Source organism: Pagrus major, chromosome 8 (assembly GCF_040436345.1).
Source record: "Pagrus major chromosome 8, Pma_NU_1.0".
Taxonomy (NCBI): Eukaryota; Metazoa; Chordata; class Actinopteri; order Spariformes; family Sparidae; genus Pagrus; species Pagrus major.
This window is the reverse complement of record NC_133222.1, coordinates 1292741-1314921: the sequence shown is the minus strand read 5'-3', so window position 1 is coordinate 1314921 and position 22181 is coordinate 1292741. Positions and strand designations below refer to the sequence as shown.

Below are 22181 nucleotides of genomic sequence, written 5' to 3'. Positions count from 1 at the left end.
ATCTCCAGTGTCTCTTTCTCTCCCTGCTGAGCCACATCTTTGATGCACACTTCTCCAGTTTTCATGAGTCGTCTGATACTCGACATGATGTCTGGAAGGTGACATTCAGGGCAGGATGATGGAAAGATGGGAATTAAACCTTAATACAACAAGCGTTCAGGATGTTTTGTAGCTTCCCACTTCTGTTAATTATACTTGAAACATTTACATAAATAAAATGTCTGCGTCATGATTTTAATAATACCTGTTTAGATAATTAATCATCCAGTGTTCTCTGTTTAAGATTCTCAGATATGAGAATTTGCTTCTTTTCTTAGTTTGATATCATTGGAAGTTTAATATCTGTGGGTCTCTTTGGGTTCAAGGCATCAACTCAGCCATGTTTCTCTGTTTACAATTGGATTAAAGGAACAGTCCACCAAAAAGTGTAAATCCAGTCATCATCTCCTCCCTCCATGTTGATATAAAGTCGTAGTCCACAAAACATTTCTGGAGCTTCACAGTAAAACAGAGTTGCAGCATTCTGCTAAACATCTGAAGTAGTTGAGCTTGTTTTAAAATGTTATACTAGTCATCAAAGGAGTGGCAGTAAATGCCCTTCCACCCCCTCGTTACTATCAAATAATAGTCATTAAAAAACGCTCAGCTGATCCGGTTATATACACTTTTAATTTCCTGTAACTTCTTCACAATAGAAGTCCCACATTATGTAGTTATTTTTAAGCTTTTATTATGAAGCAGCATCAGGAAATGTTTTTTTGTTTGTTTGTTTTTTACGAGTACTTACTTAACACGGACAAAATGTTGAAAGTGAACACGATGAAACGGTAAAACACAGCAGATGTCTGAGAGTACAAATAGGGACACAGGAGAGAAACCAGAGATTCAGTTGGAAGCGATAAAATAATCGAGAGCTGAACAGGCAGACTTTTCAAAATGACTACTTCTCTGTTCCTGCACAGACATGAGTCTTGCAACAGGCTCATTTAAGGGGAAGAAGTGGGGTCATCCCGGTTTAGTGGCAAGACATACTTTGGTCCTACTCCTGAGAAGTCCATCTTGAGCGCAGCTGGAAAGCCAGCGTGGTTTGACTCTGCGGAGCTATTTAAAAACCAGGTTGATATAACGTCTTCTCTAAACAATTTCTGGCTTCCAGAGACTTGGATTATGCCCAGCGACCTGTTATGTTGATATGATCGTAGCCACAATGCAAATTTAAAATAGCATCTTAATGGTATTTTTTTATGTGTTAGCATCAAGCTAACTAAGTGCAAGTTAAAATAAAAGCTATTCAGGAATCGTTTCCAGGTGGTATTATTGTTGGAGCCGCTGTCGCAAAGACAACTGGATTGTTTCAGTTTCCCCCAGAGTCACAAAATAACATCAACACAGGACAAAACGTGAATTCATTCAATCATTTAGTTTATATTCAAAATGGATCTCCAAGCCTTATTAATCTTTTGATTTTATTTCCTTCTCTCAGACATCCTTTGCTTTACCTCGCGCGAAATGTACAAAGTTCCTACATTTTGTTAAATTCTGTGGATGGCAGAAGAAGTGACACGGCCCTCGTCCTGGTTATCTGAACTGCTGTCTGAAAATAAAGAATAAAAAAACAACAAACAGAAATGGATCACCAGTTAGCCTCCTGTTTCCAGGGAGACCATGTGCCTGGTGGCAGACACAGTTGTACAGTGATGGCAAGGTTTACATCAAACCAGTGTAAACACTGATGTCGTCATTATTCTATATCCATTACATCGTGCAATCAACATTTAATTCATAATGATAAGCTGAAGAAAAAAACTTTCCACCCCCATTATAAACAGTCAAGAACGTTGTAAAATGAGCCATAATTATTTCAGCACAGTGTCTCATTGTTTGTCCTGATGATGCAACAAGAGTTTAACATTCATCCAAGTGTTAGAAACTGCCTTGAGTAGCCTTGAGTAGCCTTGAACAGCCTTGAACAGCCTTGCGCAGCCACCTAACATGGTCCAAGAGAAGAAAATGAGAGGGACTTTTATCTCTTGAAGCCCGGCAGCCTCGTGTAACCTCACCCACTTCACTCCTCTATTAAATGACGCATTAAACAAGCATCAGCTCTCTGCCTGCATCTGAGACACACAGAGGGAGAGAGAGTCTGAAGTGCTGATCAGTATCACTAATCTCTCTCACAGCGAGTGAGTGACCTTGAAAGGAATGTGGCTTGTTGTTGTAATGAATACCTCCGACTGAATGGAGAGGAGGTGGAGGAGGAGGAGCGGGCCGGTGTTTCCCAGCCCAGGAGGCCTCGTATTGGAGCTCCGAGTGTGTTTGTTGGTTCGAACGCTGCAGCCAATGGCGGAGGTATAAAACAGAGCCCTCCCCACTCTGAGAGGAGGTAGAGGATGTGTGTGAGCGAGCTGGTTGGTGGGTTTTCTGCTCTTCACGGGGGTTTCCCAGCATTCCAGGCAGCCATGTTTTTTTTAATTCTCAAAGAGGAGAAGAATAGAGGCTTGAGGGCTGGTTTCAACAGCCTATTAACCAGCCAGTAAACCAGAAAGCTGCACACCCAGCGCCTGGCAGTCTTCATCACGTTCCCCAGGTCTGCTGACAGAACGACTGCAGGGAGGCTGCAATGTGTCACAGCCTGTTAAAACAAGGTAAATCACGCATTCACCTGAAGAAGAAATAATCTCCTGATCGAGTAACGATCCTGTTCTTTCATTTTTTACTCCATGAGATTGATTCTGAATCACGACCAGCACCATTTGTTTGTCATTATCTGGGATTTCCAAGTTGGACCACGTGACAGAATTACATTCACATGCTGCTGTAGTTTGAGTTAAAATTAAACCACGAGGAAAGTTACAGGCTTCAGATGCACAAGAACTGAGCGACCTGTAGTTACGAATGTGCATTAATACGAATGTATTTAGTCAGTAAAACTAGTGTGTTTTAACTTATGTGCTCGTTCAACTTGGACTTGCCGGGGGGGGGTCTGTTTAATAATTGTAAATGATTTATGTTTAGGTCTTGAACGGGGCTCTGGGAAAATGTAGTGGACGTTTTTTTTTATTTCTGACTGAACTATAACTGCAGAAATGATGGAAATTAAGAGTTGAATCCCATTTTCATATTTTTACCCGTCTTCCCATCAGAATAGAGTTAGAAAGGGTCGCAGTGTTTCCCACACAGACTTAACTTGGACGTGCTGGCCAAGAATATTTTGGACCCATTCTAACATTTTGTACTTTAATTTATTTTGTCTGAGAGACAACACCGTCCTTGATCGAATGAATTGTTGGGTACATGGTATTTTGGAACAAGTTGATTTGACTTGATTGCCTGTGGTGCATTTTTCAGAGACTTGGAAAAAACAAGGCGCTAATCCGATTTGGATGGCAAACAAAAAATGTTCAACAAAAAACAAAACGCAGCCAAAGAAGAGTGGGCGTTTTATCTATTCAGCTGATCATGTCTCCTTTCACTGACTATGACTTTAGATTCAGAAATAGGCTATTTTGTTGATCCCTGAGGGGAAATAGGGTCACGTTAAAGATGCATCATCCAAAAATAGAAATGTTAATTATAAGAAAAATCTAAATAGAGAATAAGATACATAAAGGAAAAATATGTGCATCATATGACGAGGGCGTCCCAGAGCCTGCAAGTGTATTTATACCCTCCCCTTGATTAAGAGACCTCCCACAGTGGAGAGTTGAAGACTTCTGTAAACTCTCAGGACTCACCACTGCCTCAGGTGTCTGCTGGCTGTCAGTGGCTGCTCAGGTGTCGCCCTTCCTCCGGTCCCTTTGTCTTTGCCTCCCTCTCTCTGTCTCACAGCAGCAGTCGTGTAGGAGGACATGTTTGGATGTTCTCTGTCCAGGTAACATTGGCTGTGTCTCACTTCCTGGTAGTGTGTCGGGTCGGACAGGTGTAGACAGGAAGTGTCCAGAGGAGGCTTAAGGGCATCTTGAGTTGTATTGTTATTGTCACACAGGCAGCAGGAGGTGTTTCTCCACACAGTCAGGTGACTGAGGGTCTGTGGAGGGAGCCACACACTGTGTTGTGGGATAAATCAGTCAGTTAAATGTTGTGTCTTTATTGAATGAGTCGGTTGTTGAGTCTAGAAGACGTCACAGTGTAAAAGATTGATGCCTGAGACGAGACGTCGCTTTCAAACTGCTTCTTTTGTCTGAAAACACTTCAGCTGTTGGTATTTTTATTAGAGAAATACTTAAAATGATTAATCAGTCATTAAAATTGTTGATACATTTTTTAAATAGATTAATCAATCATCATTTTAGCTCAAATGTTACATGATTCATGATTCTCGTCTTGTTGTTACAGACGACAGCTGTCTCTGTCACGCTGGTTGATTAGAGATTAATTAACACCAAATCTTATAATTGATAAATCTATTAAAATCTGCAGTTCTGATCGTCCCCAGCAGCACTGACATCCTGAACATTCATCAATTAATTAGTCTTCAAAAAAGTCATCGGCAACAAGTTTTACAGCTGATTAATCAGCTAGTAAATTAATAAAAAAGTAACTTTTCTCCGTTATAATTTTAAATATCTTCGAGTTCGTCAGAGAAGCTGTGAAGGAGTCTCAGGAATGTTTAATGGAGATTCTTTCACACTTCTTTCCTAATTATTCGGTTAATCTGAATATTAACTGTGACGCACATCCACAGGAAAAATCAAACAGCATCACCGTCATTGTTTCGTTTTCTGTGGGAAACCCTGAGAAATGTTCAGCGTGAGTTCCCCAGTTTTCCGTCTCCTGAGGATCAGATTTAACCTGCAGGGTTAAACGAGCCGCTCTGACCTTTGACCTCAGGATCAGAGGAGGCGGGCTGAAGGTCGACAGGTCCGTCCAGCTGCTCTCAGATCTCCTCCTGTCTCCTGGTGAGGAGGCGATTTGGGAGTGTTACCATGGTTACGCCTCACACCTTCCCAGTGCTCCCTGCTCTGCCCCCACACCAGCTGCTTCGCTCCTCCCTTCGTCATCCTCCTCCTCCTCTTCTTCTTTGTCCTCTTCTCTTCTTCCTCTCCATTCACAGACCCTCCTTCGTTTTCTTTTTCTCCTCTCCTCCTTTTCACTTTTAAGGAATTTGCCTTGGTCTTTTGGTGCATAACAATAAAAATGATAAGAACAGAAATCAAGTACTACAAACATCAAGAACCATGAAAATAAAATATGTATCTACAATAAAAATATCTCAATTATTAATTGAGAAAAGTTCAATCTCTGCAGAAATATGCTTTTTAATTAACCCAGTCACAAAATGTAAATCCAGTCCTCATCTCCTCCTGATGATATAAAGTCAGGTGAAGTCTCGTAGTCCACAAAACATTTCTGGAGCTTCACAGTAAAACAGCGTTGCAGCCTTCTGCTAAACACCTGAAGCAGCTGGAGACTTTAAAACGTTCTGCATCTGCATGTGCGGTGTAAAATAGTGATAGCAGACAAGTGAAGTCATTCAGGCTGCTGTGCATTCTGGTGTCTTGTTAACAGTGTGTGGACATGTTGACCTCAGATCAGTCAGAACGTCTCTCCTCTCTGTCTCTCTCCAACAGATGGAGTCTCCAGTCTCCACCCCTGCTCCTCCTCCTCTCCACCTCCTCGCCCCCATCACCAACAGTGACATCTCGTCTCCCTGTGAGCAGATCATGGTGCGCACGCGCTCAGTAGCGGTGAACACGGCGGACGCTGCCCTGGCGACCGAGCCGGAGTGCCTGGGACCCTGTGAGCCAGGCACCAGCGTCAACCTGGAGGGCATCGTGTGGCAGGAGACTGAGGACGGTGAGATTAATGCTCAATAACATACTCTGCAGTGATGGAATGTAACTAAGTACATTTACTTAATTACTGTACTTAAGTTCAGTTTTGAGGTACTTGTACTTTACTTGAGTATATTTTTATTCTTCCATTCACTACATTTTGGAGGCAAATATTGTAATTTTTACTTTTTACATTTATTTGATGTTACCAGTTACTTCATATATTACTGTATCAGAACCACATCAGCGCTTTTTAAGATTCATTTATGTTATCGGCAATCAGATTTAAAAACACAGATTCTGAATCAGATCAGATGATCGGCCCATAGTGTGCACAGTACGTTAAATATACTGTGTGTATAATTTACTTTTACTTTTAATGTTTAAGAACATTTAATATCAGACACTTTTCCTCAAGTACTATTCACATGGGTATAATATTTTAACACTTTATCTACTTTTACTCAAGTATAACTTTTGGGCACTACTTTAAAAGAAAGACAAGATACTAGTGAAAGACTCACAAATACATTTTGTTTGTGATATTAAAGAAGAAGTGGAAGCAGAACACTGGAGAATAATTGAATCTGAATTGAAGAGTCACAGGCCCATTCTGGACAAATTTAATTTTTTTGTTTGTCATAAATATTTTCATTAGGAACATGTTTTTACCCAACAACAGGTGGTTACGTGAGCAATGTAGTGTAGCCGTAGTATATAAGGACAAACCACGGTCGCTTCCTCCCAGTCACTCACCCCTGAAGGGACCTGAAACCAAAAATAGAAAAACCTTAAAAGCCTAAATGATTTTTTGTAAGGGTCAGTTAGCTTAATGTTCACCCACAATTCAGTGTGAGCAGGTGATGTTGCAACATAACTTTATGTCTAGCTGATACCTGAAAATCAACAGTAGTACACAGTAATTTACATCATTTTATTTATGCTGCAAACTCCCGTTTATGTTCGGTCTCTGCTCCGACTCAGAACCTTCCACCTCAGAAAGGGGTCGTTTCCACACCTCTTCTTCATTATAAACATAGGACTTGTATCACCGCCATGTCTGAACCAAACTTCAGGAACCTGACGGTGCCGCGCTGCTGATTGTGTTGCTGCAGTCACAACATGTGATGTCAAACAAGACATCACAGTGGGAAGAAAACCCCAGAATTCAGAAACGCTGCCTTGTGTTCATGTTCTTTTGAAGCCCGTCTCCATATGATAGATGATCCTGGCTGGCAGGTTGCCTCGTTCTGGCCCTGTGGGCACCAACACGCCTGTCAGCGCGTACGCACACACACACACACACTGAGCAGCCGGTGGCAGGCGTTGAAGAGACAAAGTGGAGGTGACGGACCTCTGCTCTCTCTGGCAGGAAGCTGTTCACACATCAGCTGCACGCTGAGCTGTTTCTGCTGCTGGACACTTTGATCTGCTCCTCTGAGGGGCAAGTTCTGCTAAAATACTCAGTTTCTCTCTGCAATTAGTCACACTGATACTGAATCATTGATGTGGCTCCACCTCAGGAACCTGCTGGGTGCGATGTTGGGATGAAACCATTCAACATCTGCTTCCCTGTAGGGAGGGACCTCTCATCTGACACGTCTGTTTCCTGCTGCAGAAACACTTTCTGTGACTCTCAGTTCAGATTGTGTTCTTTCCAACCTATACTATCTGTACAGGTGTAGTGTAACTGTCTGTCTGTCTGTAGGCATGCTGGTTGTTAACGTCACCTGGAGGAACAAGACGTATGTTGGGACCCTGCTGGACTGCACAAGACATGACTGGGCCCCTCCAAGGTGCACACACCCTGCATTCACTGAAACATACACAGACTTACTCTATCAGTGCACTCCATGAAACAATTAGTAATTGGACTGTATGTTGAGATGTGTATTGGTAAGATAACCAGATTTGAGGGGCCTTTTTTTTTTTTAGATGGTCAAGTGAATCAAATGCAGATGTGTTTTTTTTGCTAAAATCCGTCTGGATACAATCTGGATTAATCACAAAACGTTTGAACAGTCTGAACAGGTTTTTATGAACTAAATCAGGTTTAACCAGCTTCTTTTAGCTGCTCGCTAACATTCTGTGTGTCTTCAGGTTCTGTGAGTCTCCCACCAGCGACGTGGAAATGCGGAGCGGTCGTGGTCGGGGAAAGAGGATGCGTCCCAGTAGCAACACGCCATTGAACGACAACAGCAACTCCTCAGACAACAAAGGCAGTGGCAGCAGCAAGACACGCGGTGCCGCTGCCAACAGCAAAGGTCGGCGAGGCAGTCAGACGGCCGGCGGCGCCGAGGACGTCAAGGCCAGTCCGTCCTCTGCTAAGAGGAAGACCAAACCTGCCTCTGACATGGAGCCCACCTCCAGCTCAGAGGACACCAAGGCTTCAAAGCGAATGAGGACTAATTCCACCGGCGCTGCTTTGCCCCTCCCTGGAGGTAAATCTGACCCCCTGCCCCCTCCACAGCTGGATCGGACCTGTCCCTCCCCCGTGCTCATAGACTGCCCACACCCCAACTGCAACAAGAAGTACAAGCACATCAACGGGCTGAAGTACCACCAGGCTCGAGCCCATAACGACCACGACGTCCGATTGGACCAGGATGGCGACAGTGAATATGGAGATGAACCCACCCTCCACCCTGACCCCGCCTCCTGCAATGGTGCCGCCATCTCCCCCGCCCGCTCCACTACACCGAAAGGACGGGGATTTGACGCCCCGTCCCCCTCACCGGGGAAATTGACGTCAAAGGGGAAGAAGAAGGCGGGTGAGGCTGAACCTGAGGTGACGGACGGCGGCGAGGAGGGGGCGTGTTTGACAGACGAGGCCAGCAACGACGGGATGGACGACAGAAAGGCCAAGAAGATGGCAGCCGGAGGAAAGCCCGATAAACTGACCCAGAAAGGCCTGAAGCCGGCCCGACCTGTGGCCCCCGCTGCCCCCAGCGCCCCCTCGCCCTACGCCCTGCAGGCGTCCTCTCCTGCTCTGGGCTCAGTGGTTCAGTCCGTCCCCAAGAGCCCTCAGCTGAAGAACATCCAACCTAAACCCCCTCCACTGGCTGACCCCGCCTCCAGCCCCACCCTCGCCAAGGACAAGAAGAAGAAGGACAAGAAGAAGAGGGAGGGAGGGAAGGAGGGGGACAGTCCGAAGGCGATGGGTAAGGGAGGGAGGCCAGAGGAGGGGAAGAGCCCGTACTCTGAGTCTTCTGACCCTTTGCTCAACGGCTCCTCAGAAGCTCATCAGAGCCGGTTGGCCAGCATCAAGGCCGAGGCCGACAAGGTGTACAGCTTCTCAGATAACGCTCCCAGCCCGTCGATCGGCGTGGCCAGCAGGATGGAGGCCGGGCTCGCGCCCCCCCTACACATCAACCAAAACGGAGCCGACAATGCGTCCGTCAAAACCAGCAGCCCCGCCTACTCTGACATCTCTGACGCCGGGGAGGACGGAGAGGGGAAGGCGGAGGGGGTGAAGGTCAAGTCTGAGCCTGACCAGGGGGCTCGTGAAGGAGCCAAGAAGGCACTGTTCCCCCCTCAGGCTCCCAGCAAGGAATCACCGTACTACCCCAACTACGATTCCTACTACTCTCCCAACTACCCCAACCCGAGCCCAGGAGCAGCACCCGCAGCACCGCCTCATGTGGAAGGAGCTCAGGTGAAGGTGAAGAAGGAGGAGGAGCAGCCGGAGGTGGGGGAGGAGCTCAAACTGAAGGTGGAGCCTCAAGAGGAGAGGAAGGTGGAGCCGGGACCTCAGCAGCCGTCAGTCATCCAGCAGCGCTCCAACATGTACACCCAGCCTCTGTACTACAACCAGTACTACGTCCCCCCCTACTCCTACTCACCTGACCAGGCCTACCACGCCCACCTGCTGGCCTCTAATCCAGCCTACCGCCAGCAGTACGAGGAGAGGCAGCGGCAGGCCGACAAGAAGGCCGAGGGCAAAGAGCGGGAGGCTAGTGGGAAAGAGGAGTGGAAACAGAAGGCCTCGGTGCCCCCCACCCTGTCCAGAGCCCCCAGCCTCACCGACTTAGGCGCTAAGGGGGTGCTGAACCCAGCAAAGCCCAAAGAGCCCCCACAAGCCTCCGAACAGGCCAAGTCGGTCATCATGGCGAAGGGAGAGGACCCTAAGGCCCCCACCGCCCAGCCTGAGGGTCTCAAGATGAAGCTGAGCGAAGCAGGGCATCATGGGAAAGAGGAGGCCAAGTCAGGGATGGAGTCCAGCAGGCCGGCAGGTGTAGAGCCCGCCATGTGGTACAGACAGGTAACTGTGTTTTCACACAGATTTGTGAGTGAACAGAAACATCGCTGTAACGCTGTTTCTGGAGACTCTTCTCTGTTGAACTGATCAGTTCATCGATCAGAAGATTGATTGTCAGACACGTTTAATCCACAGTTCATATATTGGTCAACATTTAACATGTGTTCCCTCAAAGGTAAAAAAAGCTAATGAAGCATCTTTGAGTTTGAGTTTTTTTAGCATTATGTTGCTGCAGATGTTGAAAAGTAAACACGAGTAGTGTAAACTGCTCTTAAAGCCACATTATGTAGAAATGTTTGTGCAATTTAGCAACAACACAACTGTCAGAAATACAAATCCCAGGTTTCTGTGACTGTAACGTAACGTTAAGTACTAACTACAAACAAAACTCTGCACGTCATAAGTTTAATATGTTGAGATAAACATCTATTTCAACAAAATCACCGCTGGTGCTGTGTGACGTAGTGATGTAACGTGTCATGCACTGAAGTTACAACAGAAACAAGCGATGGGGGCTGAGACAGACACACATTCTCCCTGTAATAAGACACATAATGTTGCTTTAAATCTCTTAAGTTGTCTCTGAAGTCTCGTTGTTGACGTTCCCACTCCGGTTAGATTGGCAGCAGATTGTCTCCAGAGGACATTATTTTAAGATCTTAATCAGATATTACCTCTGTTTGCTGTCTTTACCAACACTACTTCTTCTCTGCAGGAACCGGACTCGCGCTTGTGGCCCTACGTTTACCCCAACAAATACTCAGAAGCTCCTAAACCGCAGGAGGAGGACAGGTGGAAGGATGAAAGGGAGAGGGAGCGCGACAGGAAAGGGAAGGAGGAGCGGCAGCGGCCAAAGGAGGGTCTCCAGAAAGAGGAGGTGAAGGAAGGGGCAGAGGGAAGGACTCAGGTGCCTCCAGAGGAGCACCGGGGAGGAGGGAAGGAGGCCCGGCCCCCCCACATGCAGTTCTCCTCCCCCCTCGCCCAGCACCAGGGCTACATGCCCTACATGCACGGACCCTATGCCTACAGCCACGGCTACGAGCCCAGCCACCCCGGCTACAGAGGCATGCCCTCCGTCATGATGCAGAACTACCCCGGTAAGAAGCAGAGGGGTCAGAGGTCCAACAGAACAACTGAAAAATCAAAGGAATAGTTCAACATTATGGGAAATATGCTTTCTCTTTTCTTTTTGAGAGTGAGATGTTCAGATTTCTATCAGCCTCATGATGTGTGTCAGAGCGGAGCTGGAGTCAGGGTTTGGCTAGCTTAGCTTAGCTTAGCTTAGCATGAATGGTTGAGGCAGGGGGTGAAGAGCGAGCGTGACTCTGTCCTAATTTTAAAATTAACTCCCAACATGTTTAAAGATCTTTTTACCAGGTCGCCTCTCTTGTTGAATCTCTACGTTAAGAGGAGCTTTTATCTGGAACGATTTCTTGAAAAACTCAGTATCTAGTTCCAGCACACACCACCTCCTAAAGTCATGATTTATGCTTCTACTTTATTTTATATATTTGTAAGAATTGGACAGAATTTTGATTTAAAACATTCAATAGATGAACAAACATTCTGAACAGAGAAGAAGAAACGGCACCGCTGTCGTTCTGTCAAAGACAAACTAAACTGGGTTTCTGACAACATCTCCTTTGTGCTCAGTTCATGGATGTGATTGACATCCTTCATCATTTTCTGACTGTTTATAGACTAAAATCTTTAACAGATATCTTCTAAAAGGTTTAAACCAAACGTATCCTCAGACACTGAGTAGCACTGTGGCAATGCCTCTGTCTCTTAAAGCAGGAACAGAAACCGAACAGACTCCAGACTATGAGACTGGATTTTGGACGACCAGGTTTCATCTGAGTCAGCTGCTTCTGAATGATTCAAACATAATTTCATGAAAAGGCTCAAGATTGATCAAAGTATTGGATCAGTTCTGTCTTCAGACCTCAGAGTGCTGCTTTTGAATCTTCTTCTTTTGACGGTCAAGTTACATGAATATAATATTTGTCACGATCAGACTGTTGAAGGGGAGGATGAGCATGGATGCTGTGTCAGCTGTAGTTGAGACGTGTCTCTGTCCTCAGGCTCGTACCTGCCGGCCGGTTACTCCTTCCCCTCGTACGGAGGGAAGGTGGCGGCGGGGGAGGAGGGGGAAAAGGCCTCCAGGTCCAGTCCCACGGTGAAGCCGCCCGGCGAGGCCAAAGCTCTGGACCTGCTGCAGCAGCACGCCAGCCAGTACAAAAGCAAATCCCCGTCCATCCAAGACAACAAGACCCCCCACGACCGGGAGAGGGAGCGGGAGAGAGACAGGGAGCGGGAGAGAGACCGGGAGAGAGAGGGCGACCGGCCGCGATCCTCTCCGTCCCAACGCATCCTGCCGTCCCATCATCACCTGGGGTACCCACTGCTGCCGGGACAGTACGACCTGTCATACGCCTCAGGTGAGACACCGCACACACTCAGAACAGAGACTTCAGGAGGAACTGAGCAGAACTTTTTTCTGAACCAAACTCACAAAAGTGTAAAAACACAAATGTTATTTCAGTCGTCAAATACAAACGGTCTCTTATCAGAGCCGTTTCAGCCATGTTGGCTCCGTCTGATGTCCGTCTGTCTCTCACAGGCCTCTCCTCCTCAGCCATCGTCGCCAGTCAGCAAGCGTCCGCACCGTCCATGTACCCCCCCGCACGGAGGTGAGAACGGTAAGACACACACACACACACACACACACACACACACACACACACACACACACATACTGATGACTTCTTCTATATTCACAACATTGTGTTTTCCTCTAATAGTTTAAATTATTTATATCTGACTTTAACATCATTTCTGAAGCACAAAGTCACATTTGTACTCACAAAGATACAAACAATAGCACACACACACACAGATAGGTGTGTGTGTGTGTGTGTGTGTGTGTGTGTGTGTGTGTGTGTGTGTGTGTGTGTGTGTGTGTGTGTCTTCCTGTCCAATCTGTCCACTGTAGTGAATTTATATCAAGTCTGCAGCACCACCTAGTGGTCAGACATGAGCACTGTCATTTTTCTCTAAAGGAATAACAGAAATCAGAATAAATAAAAAATGTTGTGGAAAGTTTACTCTAATTAATTAATTAAAGCCTGAACTCTCTGAGGTCAAAGGTCAGTGTTCAGCATCGGAGTTAAAAGTTAATGACTGAATTGTTTTTGGGTGAACTGTTCCTTTACATAATATTTGCTGAGGTCTTTAAAGGAACTGATCAATAATGTCCTCTCACCTGTCTGCAGGCACACCTGATTGGCCCCACCCCGCCCGGAGTCATGTGACCAGATCACATGAGGAAGCATTTCTGTTTCAACATCAGTTCAATGGTGTTTGTGTACGTTTGATTTCTCTGCCTGGACGTCCAGCCAGCTGCTCCGCCCCTCGCTGGACTGCTGAGGCTTCAGGAGGACTGAAGGCCTGATACTGGTTCCACTGGTCCTGCTGCTTCCAGGTGGTACCATGGTGCTCGGGTGGGTGGGCAGCGGAGGTTTTGGACAAAGAGGACATGGTGGGTGGAGACACGATGAGATGCTGCTGTTGTTGTTTTGGAGGCAGGCGGGTTGGACAGCTCTGGGCGGCAGTAGGGAGCGTTCAGAGTCATGACGGCATCCTGCTTCAGCTGAGGAAGTCGGGGGGGGCGGTCACTTCCTGTTTGCCGAGCCTTCAGCTGCGTGGCTGTGACGCCAGACTTTATCCACAGTGACCTCTGACCTCTCTGAGAACCAGCGACTCGGCCCTGAACTCCACCGGACGTCGTCACGCTTTGACCTGGAAGTACCTCAGCTTCACAGGAGATAAAAAATACTGTGGACGGAGGAGGACGGACCAATCGGAGGACAGCGTTTGGACTGATGCTGCATCCTCGGACTGACGGGCGGCGTCAGACTCCTCCTCCTCAGTGTGTAGCTGTACTGTACTCTGTGTATGTATGTATGTGTGTGTGCGTGTGTGTGTAAATACTGTACAGAGGAATTATTTTAAAGAGCCTGTTGGATGCTGTTCGATTTCCTACTCTTCTTTTTGTCTGGTAGCCTCTGCCTCTGTTTTTCTACTGTTGTTGATCTGATATTAAACCTGTAGCTGGTGGAACGGCGCCCAAGCTAAGTGTCGTCATTCATTCCCCGAAATATGTTGGAATAAATAACAACACAAGGATCGAGTGTTTGAGGGAACAAAAATGAAAACTCCGTCATCATCTCCTCCCTCCATGCTGATATAAAGTCAGGTGAAGTCTCGTAGTCACAGAACATTTCTGGAGCTTCACAGTAAAACAAAGTTGCAGCATTCTGCTGAACACCTGAAGCAGCTGGAGATGATTTAAAACGGAAAAACAACCAAATAAAACATAAAATACTCTGAAACACCATTAAAACTTTGCAGAATCAGCTAGAAGTAGTACCTGTTCGCAGTGTACATGAGGACGTACAGACAACTGTTACTGGATTTCTTTCATACTGAAGAAAACTTAAAAATAGGATTTTTCTCAGGCAGGTTCTGCACACAAAAGCTGCCTCAAAAACATGAAATGGCTCCATACAGGTCGTTTGTCTGTCATGTTGGGTGAACTGTTCCTTTTCTGATGAAGCTGGTGGATGTGTAGCTGATTGAGTCATTCTCAAAATAACCACCAGATGGCACCAAAGCTTTAAAGACCTTCACAGTGTGGAGAAAGGACGTTTTTCAGAGATCTAAGTCTTAAAATATAAATGTCACGAGCAGAGTTTGAGTGAGGATGCAGCTGCAGGACACTCGGGCGAATATCTTTCACTTTGTATGAAGGATTGAAACTGACAAAGTCAACAACAAATAAATAAATAAATGGTTCGATACATGTGACATCAATTGATTTCTGTTTTAATTTGCTTTGTATATATTCACTGTTGTATATTATCCCCTATTTATTTCTGTTGCACAACCATTTCATTTATTTATGTATTATGCTGTAAAATGCAATAGTAAAAGAAAACAAATACAGAAATAAATTAAATTAAAAATGATTAAATGAAATTGAACATTAAATAGGTCGACTAATACAAATGGTAAAGACAGACAGACAGGACAGAAATTAAATTATGTCACATTTTTTATTTAATTTATATCTACATTTACTGTTGATGTCATTTCTGGTGCATTGAATAGAATATAATGTATTCATTATTTATTTATTTTTGAATTTGGCAATTTTAGTTCTCCATACTTTTGGTCCTAAAGCCGGGCGAAAAACTTTGTTTTAAAAATATTTCTTTGTTTAATAGATTAAACTATTGGATCAACACAGAAATGAACAACAGGCTTCTTGATAATTAAAATGGCCGCTGGCTGCAGCTCCAACACTTCATTCATAAGATTCACACTTGTTGACCTGAAGTCGATCGTTCTTGTCACACTGATCGAGCTGTTCAGTCTGAGAACAGCTGATGGTGTTTTTAACCACATGATTTGGTCGTCATTAGAAACATCAGCTGTTGATATCAATAACAAACTAAATAATGAATCAGACACAATAAAATGTCTTTTTCTATTTTATTCATAGAGAAAATCAAAATCAAATGACTTTTTGTTCGTTTACAAAAGTTTTGTCAGGATGCAGCTCTTCTTATATTTACAACAATCAGACAAAAAAAAAATGTTTCATATTCCTGAGTACATTGTTTCCTGATGATTCAACAGTGTTGAAGGCAGGTAATGAAGTTATTACAATAAATGAGACAACATTAAATAATATCAATCAATGTGGTAAAACTGGTGTGTTGTGCTAAATATCAATGTGACACAACAAAGAAACATTTGTTGAAAAAAAGTAAAAAAGCGCATTGATCAGAATCTGAATCATTTAAATCACCAGTAAATGAACATTTATTACATTAAATGATGTGAATCTTTCTGTAGAAAATCAAATGTTTGTTCTACTCAGTGTGATTGACAGGAGAGATGATCAGAGGGGCAGAGTTTTTACCACCATCATTAAGACATGGACTGAAGTATGGGTAGAGTTTCTGAGTGAAGCAGCAGCCAGTAAAGGAGTAGATAAGAGCTGCAGCATCAACGTCATAAAAGGAGACCAGACCCTCCTCATAATCCACAAACACCCCCACCTTCTCAGGCTGACGCTTCAGAGAGAGACGGACTGAAGGGTCAGCACCAGCTTTGTACTCATTTTTATTCCTCAACCATATCATCCAGTAACCATCCTGAGGAGATGGTGTGATTTTTCCCTTCCTGTTGATCGACTCTCTGGCCACTCCTAAATCCCACTCAGTCTTCTCTTTAACCTGAACCTCATAATAAAATCTTCCTGAAGAGAAACTCTGCTTTGCTAAGACATCAACACAAGTATCAAATCTCTCTGGGTTGTCTGGGATATTCTTCCTTACATCACCATGTTTAACTTGTTTTCCATCATCAGACAGGATGAGTTTGGGATGTGCTGTATCAGGATCGAGTGTCACATCCACTGCATACTGCTGGACCCTCTTCAGCTCAAGCAGCTTCTTCATCTGTTTACTGAGCGTCTCCTCCAGCTGATTCACAGCTCTCACCACAGTCCCCTCATATGAAGGTGGACGGACTCTGACTCCTGTCCAGTCCTTGGTGGGTGGAGCAGCGTTCAGTGATGGGAAGCTTTGGAGGAGGTGGAGGTGGTCTTCAGACTGTGAGAGCTGCTCCACCTCAGAGCTTCTCTTCTCCAGCTCAGAGATTTCCTGTTCCAGCTCTTTGATGAAGCCTTCAGCCTGTTTCTCTGTCTTTCTCTGCTTCTCTTTGACGGTGTCGATGAGCTCGGCCTGGCTTCTCTCAACAGACTCCTTCAGAGCGGTGAAGACCTGAACACCAGCTGCTATCTCTCTGTCTGCATCTTTCTTACTGAGCTCCACTGAGCGCTTCATCTCCTGAAGCTTCAGTCGTCTCTTCTGGATCATCTGCTGAATTTCAGCGTCTGTCTTCCCCAGCTCGGCCTTCTTTCCTTCATATCCTTCTTTCAGAGGAACAACATCATGTGTCTTGTGGTCTAAAACAGTGCAGAGCATGCAGACACACATCTGGTCGGTCTTACAGAACAGCTCCAGCAGTTTATCGTGCTTCGTACACATCCTGCCTTCCAGGTTCTCCACAGGGTCGATCAGCTGATGTCTTTTCAGGCCTGCCTTTGTCAGATGAGGCTCCAGGTGAGTCTCACAGTAGGAGGCCAGACACACCAGGCAGGACTTCAGGGCCTTCAGTTTGGTTCCAGTGCAGTCGTCACAGGGAACTTCTCCTGGTTTGGAAACTTGTTGCTCTGAGCTGCTGCTGCTGGCTTTCTGTTGAGCTGACTGTCTGAACTGAGCAGCCATCTCAGAGATGAAAGTATTGACCTTCAGCTCAGGTCTCCTGAAGAAAATCTTTTTACAGTTGGGACACTGACACGGGACATTAACACTCCAGTGTTGAGTGATGCAGGTTTTACAGAAGTTGTGTCCACATGGTGTGGTGACTGGATCAGTGAACACATCCAGACAGATGGAGCACAGAAACTGATCTTCAGTCAGCAGACAGCTGGCAGCAGACATGTTCACAGTCTGAGGACAGAAGAGTGAAAGAGTGTTGAAGCAAAACAATAAATACAAAGATTCAGAAGAGTCTCACAAAATATTAGTTAGGTAACTGCAATGGTTGAATGTACATAAGTACATTTTCTCAAGTTCTGTACTTTGATCATTTTTTAACTGAGTGTAGTGCCGTTCCTTCTGGACGTCACAAAAGCCACTTCCCGAGCTGCAGGCACAGTAACTTCAGTCTGACGCGAATGACAGGAGATGTAATCCGGTTCAAAACGTTTAATAAAAAAAATTAAAAAATCAATTTACAGTCCACCACACGGTAGAAAAACTATATGCTCCCGTGCCTGCCGCAGCTCTAAGCATCAGTCAACAGCGCACATGACTCACCAAATTAAAGGACTAATATGCAAGTTTTATCAGGGAGGGAGCATAAATGATATTAACCAACATGAGTTTGTTTTTAAATCTTTTAACATTGTTTCCCTGATATGCACATGAAACAACATGAAATTATAAATTATGCATCATATTTTAAATGAACTTAAATTCTCATCTTGTGGCTCTTACACTGAGGTTTTTCAAAGAAAACTAGAGCTGTCAAAATAACAGGTAACTTCTGATTAATTAATGACGGAAAAAATAACGTGTTAAAAAAGATAACGCAGATTAATCAGCTCTATAACGACATTTGGACTTACGTCATTGCAGCTCTGTGAACATGATGCAGGCGACGACTAAATGATGCTGAGCACACTGATTATACTTACATACCTTTACTTAAAGTTTGGGTTCATTAAAAAAGCATTTCTGTTGTTGGAACTAAAATTGTATTTACATCCCGACTGTGATCAATAAATCAAATGCTCTGACAGAAAACAGAAGAACAGTCTGTGGCTGCTGCAGCCTTTAAGAAGCCCAGCAATCATTAATGCAGACAAAATTTCCCAATGCTAACATGCTAGCTTGATAGCAGTGAGTACTAACAACAGCCATGTTGGTTGTTTATGTTCATTTTGATGATGTGAGGTGTTTCCTATCATGTGAATCAGACATGAGGAAGTTGGATACGGTTAGTGACGACAACGATCTGCTGCGTTCCTTTTGGAGGAGCGGCTTTGGATGGAGGCCTGAAAGGAGGGCGGGGGGGATGTTTTGGTTGTATAACTTCAAAAAATAGTTTCCTCTTCCTGGTTTCACCAACGTTACCAACCACAGCTAACACATTACAAATCCATCACTCATGTAATGATACACAGTGCACCAATGATTATAGGGCTGACATGACATATAAGTAGGAGGCAGACTAAATGAAACGGTGAGGGGAGAGATACGAAGCAGAGAATCACACTAAAATAAATACGTCAGTGAATAAATGAATAAATTGTCAAATTGCGAGGACGACATGGAGACAACATAGTCAGTGACAGTGACGTGACTGTCTGTGAACAGCTCAACTTACAGCCCGTCATCTGCAGGAAGCTTCTGCAGGCCGTTAACGAGTGATATACATGGCTCTGAAGAAGGATCTGAATACTTCCTCTCACACTGGTTAAAAACCAGGTGGTGTTTCTGAATTACAATTTACATTCAAGTTTAAAGTTCCACTTGTTAGCATGAAATAAAAACAAGTGACAGACAGGAGGTCTGAGCAGATCTGAAGTTTGCGTTGATATTGATGTTGAAGCACAGTAAATATAATCAGCTGTACTCACCTGAGACTCTTGTGTGTCGTTGAGAAAGGCTGATTAAGTCGTCTGAGACTTGTCTCGCCTGCAGGTCTGCCGTCGCTCAGACGAATGTTTAGTTTCATGTAATGAACGTGGTTTTAAAGCTGTTGTGTTTTTCCAGTGTTGCTCCACCTCTTTCTGCTCTGCAGCTGAGGTTTGTTGCCTGTCAGGTTCGACCTGATTACTGATGTACTTTTGGCACAAGATGTATTCTGATGCAACACACTGAAGCTTTAAGGGCAGTCTGTGTTAACAGGAGACGTTTTGCTTCATGTGGTTCACATGTTTTCTTGTATTGGAGTCTTTAACATGTGATCACAGTCTACAAGTGCTACAACTCTCTACAGTCTCTCCTCAAGCCAACAACAATCCCAACATCCACCAATATTAATTCACTTTTCTACTTTTTCACATCACATGTGACCCTGTGATTACGTCACACATGGGACAAAATGATTCTTCTGGATTCTTGCAGCTTCTAATCAAACATTTCCTATTTAGACACGATAAATTGGAAGGTTAACTGTATATACATGTAAATATATGTATAATGTACTTTTACTTCTGATACTTAAGTACATTTAATATCAGATAATTTAAGTAATATTTGTTTTAGTGCCTTTGTGACTTCACTTTCACCAAAGTAATATTTTAACACGATATCTTTACTTTTACTCAACTATGACTTTTGGCTCCTCGTCACAGCATCAGTAAAATATCCCTCTGGGTGTTTCAGTCATTTACTCATTAATCATTGTGAGTATCAAGTATCAGTATCAAAGTGATGCAGTGATCGTCGTCTGTACGTCCAGGAAGACTGACGTAATGAACAAGTTCTTTACAAACACAAAGAGAAACTTCACAACACTGTGAATATTCCCATCATGATTTTCCTCCTTTCTGGTTGGCAACACTTGATTTTCTGGTATTTTTGGGGAAAAATAGTCTAAAACAAGAATCACAACGATTCAAAACTAAATTGTTGATGTTCCCTTTGAAATATCAACTGGAAACAGAGAAGCGTCGCCAACACTGGACATTAATGTGGACATTGTTGGTTTTAATCTGTATGAAGAAGCAGCTGAAGAAATATGAACAATTGGAAAAGTGTAGGAGGATGAATAATAAATAATAATAATACATTTTATTTGTACAGCGCTTTTAAAAACTCTCAGACACTTTACAAGAATAAAATACATACAAGAATACAAAAAATCAAGTGCATGGTGCGATAAAAGGAGAAATATGTAGAAAAAAAAAGAACAGTGTATGAGGATATGGATCTGTGCAGGTTTTTAGGGAGAACAGGTTGAGGACAACAACAGCTACGAGTGCAAATGAAAAGCGGATTTGAAGAGGTGGGTTTTGAGTAATGACTTGAAGGTGGATGAGTCTGGGCAGTCACGGATGTGTTTGGGGAGGGAATTCCAGGTACGGTGCTTGGTCCTGAGGGGGGGTGAGAGAAGGTTAGCGTCTGAGGATCTGAGGTTTCGAGAAGGAGTGTGGTGGTGGAGCATGTCCGTGAGGTAGGGAGGGGCCTGGTTGTGGAGGGCTTTATGGGCGAGTAGGAGGAGCTTGAAGTTGATTCGGTGTGGGACAGGGAGCCAGAGAAGGTTTTGGAGTACGGGGGTGATATGTTCACGGGAGCGGGTGTGGGTGAGGAGGCGGGCAGCAGAGTTTTGGATGTATTGAAGTTTATTGAGGACTTTGGAGGATGAACCATAGAGGATGCTGTTGCAGTAGTCCAGTCTTGAAGTGATAAATGCGTGGATGAGAGTCTCAGCTGCAGAGAAGGAGAGTAGTGGGCGGAGGCGGGCAATATTTTTTAGATGGAAGAAGGCAGTTTGGGTGAGGCGGCTGATGTGCTGTTCGAATGAAAGAGTACTGTCCAGGATAATGCCAAGGTTACGGATGGAGGGAGAGGGAAACAGGGGTGATGTTGTCAAAGCTGAGGGAAAAGTTCTGGGTCGATGTGGTGAGGGGTTTTGGGCCGATGAGTATGATTTCAGATTTGTCACAGTTTAGTTTGAGAAAGTTTTTTTGCAGCCATGATTGTAGTTCTGACAGGCAGTTTGTGAGGGTAGAGTGGGTGGCAGGGGTGATGGATTTTGTGGAGATGTAGAGTTGGATGTCGTCGGCGTAGCAGTGAAAACGGAGACCATGACAACGGATGATGGAGCCAAGGGGAAGTAGATAAATGATGAAGAGGAGAGGACCAAGCACTGAGCCCTGGGGGACGCCTTGAAGCAGGGGGGCAGTGGAGGAGGAGCAGTTGTTGACATGGATGAACTGTTGTCTGTCTGAGAGGTAGGATTTGAGCCAGGAAAGAGCGGAGCCGGTGATGTTGAGAAATGTTTGTAGGCGGGACAGGAGGATGGAGTGGTTGATGGTGTCGAAGGCTGCAGTGAGGTCAAGGAGGATGAGTATACTGAGGTGGCCGGAGTCTGCAGAGAGGAGGAGGTCGTTGGTGATTTTAAGGAGAGCGGTTTCGGTGCTGTGTTTGGGGTGGAATCCAGATTGGAAAGGTTCATACAGGTCATGAGAGTGGAGGTGGGTTCGGATTTGTGAGGCGACAACACGTTCCAGAATCTTTGACAGGAAAGGGAGGTTTGAGATTGGACGGAAGTTTGAGATGATGTCAGGATCCAGGCCGGGTTTTTTGAGGATGGGGGTGACAGCGGCCAGTTTGAGGGATTCGGGGACAGAGCCAGAGGAGAGGGAGGAGTTAATAATGATGGCGATTAATGGGGAGATTGTAGGGAGGCAGGATTTAACGATGGAGGATGGGATAGGGTCCAGAACAGAAGTAGAGTTTTTTATCTTGGTGATAATGGGGAGGAGTTCCAGGGGAGAG

General features: G+C 44.8%; 2 protein-coding genes across 3 annotated transcripts in view; one reads left to right on the top strand and one right to left on the bottom strand.

Annotated features, from left to right (window-relative positions):
* znf609a (zinc finger protein 609a) overlaps positions 1-14169 on the top strand; it is a 41944-nt gene extending 27775 nt beyond the window's left edge. The window contains exons 3-9 of one of the 2 annotated variants that reach the window (XM_073471642.1): positions 5571-5796; positions 7483-7570; positions 7875-10035; positions 10748-11129; positions 12117-12473; positions 12656-12725; positions 13308-14169. In XM_073471642.1, the coding sequence (XP_073327743.1) occupies positions 5571-5796; positions 7483-7570; positions 7875-10035; positions 10748-11129; positions 12117-12473; positions 12656-12725; positions 13308-13317 (3294 nt within the window). In that variant the 3' untranslated portion in view covers positions 13318-14169. Of the gene's footprint in view, positions 1-5570; positions 5797-7482; positions 7571-7874; positions 10036-10747; positions 11130-12116; positions 12474-12655; positions 12735-13307 lie in introns of both variants that reach the window. The other variant, XM_073471643.1, reaches the window with a different exon arrangement.
* A 1745-nt stretch (positions 14170-15914) lies between these two features.
* LOC141000791 (E3 ubiquitin-protein ligase TRIM21-like) lies at positions 15915-17609 on the bottom strand. The gene has a single exon (XM_073471644.1). The coding sequence runs from the start codon at positions 17607-17609 to the stop codon at positions 15972-15974; it is 1638 nt and encodes a 545-aa protein (XP_073327745.1). The 3' UTR covers positions 15915-15971.
* Positions 17610-22181: the final 4572 nt, after the last annotated feature.

What these genes read in the sequence shown, in the direction of transcription:
- LOC141000791 (XM_073471644.1), bottom strand. Translation starts at nt 17,609, where the DNA reads ATGTCTGCTGCCAGCTGTCTGCTGACTGAAGATCAGTTTCTGTGCTCC.